The sequence below is a fragment of the Leptopilina boulardi genome, unplaced genomic scaffold (assembly GCF_019393585.1).
Source record: "Leptopilina boulardi isolate dan_hultmark-lab unplaced genomic scaffold, ZJU_Lbou_2.1 LbouV2_248, whole genome shotgun sequence".
Classification (NCBI taxonomy): Eukaryota; Metazoa; Arthropoda; class Insecta; order Hymenoptera; family Figitidae; genus Leptopilina; species Leptopilina boulardi.
In genome coordinates this window covers 338,796-346,923 of record NW_026137805.1, presented here as the reverse complement: position 1 = coordinate 346,923, position 8,128 = coordinate 338,796, and the positions used below count along the sequence as shown (strand labels likewise).

At 27.8% G+C, this 8,128-nt stretch overlaps 1 protein-coding gene across 1 annotated transcript; it reads left to right on the top strand.

The window, feature by feature from the left end:
- Nucleotides 1–321: 321 nt before the first annotated feature.
- LOC127280649 (U11/U12 small nuclear ribonucleoprotein 35 kDa protein-like) lies at nt 322–4,212 on the top strand. The gene is made up of 4 exons (XM_051303803.1): nt 322–530; nt 1,325–1,540; nt 3,458–3,671; nt 4,089–4,212. The coding sequence occupies exons 1-4, from the start codon at nt 528–530 to the stop codon at nt 4,178–4,180; spliced, it is 525 nt and encodes a 174-aa protein (XP_051159760.1). The 5' UTR covers nt 322–527; the 3' UTR covers nt 4,181–4,212.
- Nucleotides 4,213–8,128: the final 3,916 nt, after the last annotated feature.

The following is an 8,128-nucleotide window of genomic DNA, read 5'->3' as shown; positions in this document are numbered from 1 at the left end:
TTTTTGAAACTTTCAATGAAGTACGCAAACTTGTTTGTTAGATGTCAGTACTGTGTTCAGCTGGCTAAGAAAATATTATAATTTTCGAATTTCAAATAAATTTTTTTTTTTAATTAAATATTTATTATCAATTCATAGAGCAAGCATTTTTTAGGTAAAAAAATATTCATGAATAAATATTTTACAAATAAATGAGAAAATTGAGTTTTACTGAGGAGAATACTTTTCAACCTTGAATTATCGATTCAATTGCCGCTACAGTGCAGCCAATATAATAGAAATTAATTTTACAGTTGGTACTACTTGATTCATTGATGTAAATCAGCTGTTTTCACAAACAAGATTTTTACTATCATTCATAATTTACTTAATTCAAAAAAAAGAAGAAAAAATACATTAAAGAATTAAATTTTTTTTTCTAATTTATCATAAAAAAAATATCTACTATTAATTTATTTAAATCAACAAAAGTTTACTTTTATTTTTTATATAAAACTTCCATAGTGTATCACTAGAATGAATTAATCATGGTAAGTGAAATTTTATTGTGCGTTTTAAAATATAAATTTAAAAAATTCAATTAATTAAAATAAATATAAATTTAATTTAAATTTACATAATAATTGTATGTAATATAAAAATTATTAAGTTGTTATTTCTAACATCTGAAAGAAAAGAATTAAAATAAATTATATTATCAATTTTAAATTGGATTATTGAGGTCCTTGTTTAGGAAACTTAAATTTCAAAATGGCGGTTCTAATATGGCGGAAGATTATTTAAAAATCTATTAAAATATATAATACAATGTAATATTCATATATATTATATTATATTATATTATATTATATTATATTATATTATATTATATTATATTATATTATATTATATTATATTATATTATATTATATTATATTATATTATATTATATTATATTATATTATATTATATTATATTATATTATATTATATTATATTATATTATATTATATTATATTATATTATATTATATTATATTATATTATATTATAATTTAATATAACACAATTCATTAATATTTAAGAAACCAATAATTTCAGTATAACTAATTAGTAAAAAAAAATGACTCAATAAAAAAATTTATGCAATAATAAATTTTTTATTCAAGGCGAGAGATAAAAGTGATAAAAAAAAGAAGTGTAAGTGAAGCTCTTTAAGCTTTATAGTATTTGAAGGTAAAATGTAACCTTATTTCAAGAAAACTATTTAGGTAAAGCCTTTTATCAACGAATATTGCGCGTAATATCAAAAAGCATTAATTTTCTGCATTTTCCTCCTATTTTTAGGATGCATTAAAAGACTGGAGCCCTTATACAACGAGGGAATACGATCCATTAAAAGCTGGAAGTATAGATGGCACTGATACAGAGCCTCACGATAAAGCTATTACTCGTGCAATTGAAGCACACTATGAGCCACCTCATGGATTAAAATCAAAACCAGAGAGAACTGTTTTTGTCGCGAGATTTGGCCCTCAAATCACTAAAGACGACTTAAAGAAAGTGAGTTATACACACGCCAACGAAAATTATTGTTTGTTTTTTCATTAATTTGAAAAAAAGTATTAGATTAGAAAATATTTAAAAAAAAAAATCCAATTTTCTTTTAAATAAAAAAAAATTGTTCTTAAAACCTATTAGATACCTGGTAGTCACTAATAATTACCTACTAGTCCCTACTAGTTACTTACTACACCTTACTAGTCCCTACAAGTTACTTAATAGTCCCTACTACTTCCACCTCCCTACTAGTTACCTACTAGACCCTAGTAATTACATATAAGTCCCTACTAGATACCTACTAGGTACGTACTGGTCCCTACTAATTACCTAATAGTCCCTAGTAATTACCTACTAGGTACCTACTGGTCCCCAATAATTACCTACTAGTAACTTACTACTCCCTACTAATTACTTACAGCTCCCTACTAGTTACCACTAGGTCCCTACTACGTATCCATTAGTTACCTAGTAGGTCCCTACTATGTACCTACTAGTACCCTACTAGGTAACTGGTAGTCACTAATAATTACCTACTAGTCCCCACTAGGTACTTACTCGTCTGTACTAGGTACCTACTAGGTACTTACTGGTGTGTACTAATAACCTACTAGTAACTTATACTCTCTACTTGTTCCTACTAGGTACTTACTAGTCCCTACTAATAACCTACTAGAAATTGATACACCCTACTAGTTCCTACTAGGTACTTACTAGTTACCTAGTAGGTCTCTACTATGTACCTACTAGGTACCAAATAGGTATTTACTAATCCGTACTAGGTCCCTACTAAGTACCTACTAGGTCCCTACTAAGTACCTACTAGGTACCTACTAGTCCCTACTAGGTACCTACTAGTCCCTACTAGTCCCTACTAGTTACCTACTAGTTCCTACTAGTTAACTACTAGTCCCTACTAGTTACCTACTAGTTCCTACTAGGTACCTACTAGTCCCTACTAGTTACCTACTAGTCCCTACTAGTTACCTACTAGTTCCTACTAGGTACCTACTAGTCCCTACTAGGTACCTGCTAGTCCCTACTAGCTACCTACTAGTCCCTACTAGTTACCTACTAGTCCCTACTAGTTACCTACTAGTCCCTACTAGTTACCTACAAGTCCCTACTAGTTACCTACTAGTCCCTACTAGTTACCTACTAGTCCCTACTAGTTACCTATTAGTTCGTACTAGTTACCTACTAGTCCCTACTAGTTACCTACTAGTCCCTACTAGTTACCTACTAGTCCCTACTAGTTACCTACTAGTCCCTAATAGTTACCTACTAGTCCATACTAGTTAACTACTAGTCCCTACTAGTTAACTACTAGTCCCTACTAGTTACCTACTAGTCCCTACTAGTTACCTACTAGTCCCTACTAGTTACCTACTAGTTACCTACTAGTCCCTACTAGTTACCTACTAGTCCCTACTAGTTACCTACTAGTCCATACTAGTTAACTACTAGTCCCTACTAGTTAACTTCTAGTCTATACTAGTTAACTACTAGTCCCTACTAGGTACCTACTAGTCCCTACTAGGTACCTACTAGTCCCTACTAGTTACCTACTAGTCCCTACTAGGTACCTACTAGTCCCTACTAAGTACCTACTAGGTACTTACTATGTACTTACTAGTCCTTACTTGTCCCTACTGATTAATTAATAGTCCCTACTAGTTACTTACTTGTCCCTCTAGTTACCTACTAGTCCCTAGTAATTACTTTCTAGTCCCTACTAGTTCCTTATAGATCCTCTTAAGAACTAGGGAAGTTAAAGTTATTTTTTGTTTAGAAATTTTTTTTAATTTTAAAATTTCTTCTGCAGCTAAAAAATAGAGTTTGGATAAAAAAATTGCTTCATCCAGTACAAATGAAAAATATTCTTTATTACTGTATTTTTTTCTTCTGTTTTGTGTGCAGCATTTCGACCGTATTGTAAACGTTAAATCAGCTACAGTAATAAAAGATGTCGTTACTGGTTGCTCACAATGTTATGGTTTTGTGGAATTGGAAAATATGGACGATGCAAGAAGAGTTGTACGACGTTTACATGGTTCTTCTTTAAAGGGACATACAATTTTTGTTGACTTTGAGTTTAGTCGATCGATGCAAGGCTGGAAGCCCAGAAGGCTAGGTCAGTTCTATTCATAATGAAACGAAAGAATGAAAAAGAATGTGCATGAGAAAAAGTTTTATAAATAGATAGATATATGTATATAAGGATTTATTATTAAATGCTAAATTATTCAAAAGTTTTTCTTAGGATCAAAAAAAACAAAAAAAAACAAAATATACTCTCTAAATCTGAATTAGTGAAAAGTGAGCTATTAATTTAAATTAGTAAGAATTTTTTACTAATTTTTAGTCACTTTTTACTAAAACTTTAGTAAAAAAAAATTGAATACTACTAAATCAAAAAGTAATAGTTTACTAAAAATTAGTGAAAATTCTTAATAACGTGAATTAGTAGCTCACTTTTCACTAATTCAAATTTAGAGAGTTGTTCTTATTATATTTTGAAAATAATTGTTTTCTATTTTTTTTTTTCAAGGTGGCGGTTTTGGTGGTAAAAAAGAATCCGGTCAATTGCGATTTGGAGGAAAGGAACGACCATTTAAAAAACCAATTGTCCCAATAAATTAATGTAAATATCAATAAAAATTTTATTATTTAAATTGCAATGGATTTTTTTATTTATATTTTTAGTTTAAAAATATTCAATACTACAGGGAAAAAAATATTTATCTGAAACAGCTATTTGTTTCTCTAAAATATAGCGACAACTTTCGCTAATGTAGTTAAATATATCCTTGTTCCAGTGAAACTTATCACTATTTCAGGAGAAAATTTTTTCCCACATAATTTATAAGTTGTAAAATATAAAGAATTTATTTCCGATTTGAGGAAAATTTTTTTTGTTTTAAATTTAGAGATTTAAATCCTAATAGTTAAATTTGTTATTTCCTTGTAGCAATGAATAATTTTGTTCTAAAAAATAATTTTTTATTATTAATTGAGAGATGTATTTATTTTTGTTTAATTTTTTGAATTTTTCGACTAGTCGAAAAAGACAACAAATTGAGTTGATCTGAATTATATATATATGTGATGTTAACGAGAGTTTGTCGATTACAAAAGTCGCGATAGACGCTTTACATATGAGCGTCGCGACGCCCTCTCCCGACGCGTCGCTCCCACCATATATGGAGGCACAGCAAGTCGTGGATTGCGCGTGCTCGCTTGCTTCAGTTAAGAAAATCCTCCACAAAGATTCATCTGTTCTTAGTGGGGTTTTGAAATTTTTTGGTAATATTTTAGGACCACTCGATAATTCTCAATTCACTGTGTATATATATATAAAAAGAAACCGAAAATTTATTTTAGAATTTTTTTTCTTTCTTTTTTTTGAAATAGAGAAAAATAGTATGTATATATATATATATATATATATATATATATAGGTATATATAGGTATATAAAAGTGGATAGAGGAAAATATTTAGAAATATATTTTGCATAATTCTCATCGCAAGTCGATATGCTATTTTGAAAATTCTATTTTCACACTATACATCTTGAGAAATTTAATAGTCTGCAAACAATGTCAACAGACAATTTTCAAACACGTTAATAGTCGTTCAAGTTATAATTTAATCTCTTCAAAGTTAATATAATCATTTTCAATTGTGAAGCATAAATTTTTACTCCATTTTAAGAGAAAAAAAAATGGTTTTTTCCTCATTAGGCTACAAAATTAATTTTGAAGTGTTTTTAAATAATAATTTATAATTAATCATTTTTTTTTTATTATTATTTTATTACCCAATTAACTGAACAATTTTGTAATTAATTATTAATAACATAATAACGTAAAATTAATAATATAATATTTAATATGAAATTGTTCAAAATGTATTGAAAAAAAAAATTAGATTTTAAAAAGTAATTTTTTTTAAACATTATTTAATAATTTAAAATAAATTAATAATAATATGCAATTTTAAGGAAGAATAAATAACATTTTTTTTTATTCTTGTTACGTTGTATTTTTTTTATTGAACTGAAAATGTGTGGAATTTGGCTATGAAAATTTCCCCACGAATTTTCTGGCAAAGAAACATTAAACTGTCTAGTTTACTAAAATCACACTTCTTATTGACATGTCAAATGGTACTTAATCACCGAAATTTTGCATTACTGTACGTACGTATGTACATACACATAAAATTAGTTTTATCAAGTACAATATTTATATGTTTATTTTTAATTTCCAATGTCAAAAAAATATAATTACATAATAATTTTGAAGCTTATAAAAAAAAATTTACTTCTAAAACTAAATTGAATTATTATTAACTATTACTAATTAGTAGGAATTATTATTATTATTATTATTATTACGAATTATTTAAAAATTTGATGAATTTGATGAAAGAAATAATACTTAATTAGAATATGATTGTTGTTATTATAAATATAATTTTGATTAATTAGAAAAGTTGACTTCAATTTTGATAATGTTTGGAATATCGCAAGGAGAATATAATTTGATTCTTGAAGATGATTTTAACTTGGAAAATGATTTAAACTTTAGAGAGAGAGAGATAATTTCATATCTCTCGCATCCTAATTCGAAGTTTGTCACTTCTAAACGATCAGAGGTATATGTGTATATGTAGTAGTACTACATGCATATGCGGCAAAATTGCTTTTCCATGCTTGATATTAACTTAGATTGAGTGCTGAAATTACACACATATATATATATATATATATATCTGTTTTTTTACTATTCATATATTTATTTGGATTGAGTTCAAAAAGAAATTAACGATATTTTACTTACTGTTAATACTATTACTATTAATATTAATTACTAATTAATTATTAATTATTATTAATAATTATTTTCATTTTATAATTAAAAAAAAATTTCGTTTTAATTACTACTTATTACCTACTAGTGACTACTAGCTACAACCTACTACTTACTAATTACCTACTACCTTCTACATATTATTTACCTACTACTTACTACTTACAACCTACTAGTTACTATTTACCTACTACCTTCTACTTATTATTTACTTACTACTTACTAGTTACAACCTACTATTTACTATATACCTACTAGTTACAACCTACTAGTAACTTTTTACCTACTACTTACTAGTAACAACCTACTAGTTACTATTTACTTACTACCTTCTACTTATTATTTACTTACTACTTACTAGTTACAACCTACTATTTACTATATACCTACTAGTTACAACCTACTATTTACTATATACCTACTAGTTACAACCTACTAGTAACTTTTTACCTACTACTTACTAGTAACAACCTACTAGTTACTATTTACTTACTACCTTCTACTTATTATTTACTTACTACTTACTAGTTACAACCTACTATTTACTATATACCTACTAGTTACAACCTACTAGTAACTATTTACCTACTACTTACTAGTTACAACCTACTAGTTACTATTTACTTACTACCTTCTACTTATTATTTACTTACTACTTACTAGTTACAACCTACTACTTACTAATTACCTACTACCTTCTACATATTATTTACCTACTACTTACTACTTACAACCTACTAGTTACTATTTACCTACTACGTTCAACTTATTATTTACTTACTACTTACTAGTTACAACCTACTATTTACTATATACCTACTAGTTACAACCTACTAGTAACTTTTTACCTACTACTTACTAGTTACAACCTACTAGTTACTATTTACTTACTACCTTCTACTTATTATTTACTTACTACTTACTAGTTACAACCTACTAGTTACTATTTACCTACTACCTTCTACTTATTATTTACCTACTACCTACTAGTTACAACTTACTAGTTAGTATATACATAATAGTTTCAACCTACCAGTTACTATATACCTACTAACTACTAGTTACTATTTACCTACTACATACTAGTTAGAACCTTATAGTTACTATATACCTACTACCTTCTACGTACTATTTACCTACTACCTACTAGTTAAAACCTACTAGTTATTACATACCTACTCGTTACTATTTACCTACTGCCTACTAGTTACTACCTATTAGTTACTATATACCTACTAGTTACAACCTACTGGTTACTATATACCTACTACCTACTAGTTACTATTTACCTACTACCTTCTACTTACTATTTACCTAGTTCCTACTAGTTACGATATACCTACTAGTTACTACTAGTTACTATATACCTACTAGTTACTACTAGTTACTATATATTTACTAGTTACAACCTACGAGTAACTTTTCACCTACTATTTACTAGTTACTTGAAAGATTAAGACTTGAAAAATTAAAAATTTCGGAACCTTGAGTTGAAAATTGAAAAAAAAATTCGAGTCAAGAAAATCACGTCTTCGAAAGCCTTCAAAAAGAAAATAAATGGGAGTTTCGAAGCAATATGCGCGAGGAGGTAAACGCCTACGCAATATTTCTGGAGAAGCGATGATCATCTAATTAGGCCGTAGATGATGCGCACGAGATGAATTTTTGGTCCCTCTATATATTCTGGAGTAAAATTTCAGATCTTAATACACGAA

Coding starts and splice junctions, on each gene's coding strand:
- LOC127280649 (XM_051303803.1), top strand. Junction 1,541..3,457: donor CTAAAGACGACTTAAAGAAA/GTGAGTTATACA, acceptor TTTTGTGTGCAG/CATTTCGACCGTATTGTAAA. Junction 3,672..4,088: donor CTGGAAGCCCAGAAGGCTAG/GTCAGTTCTATT, acceptor TTTTTTTTCAAG/GTGGCGGTTTTGGTGGTAAA.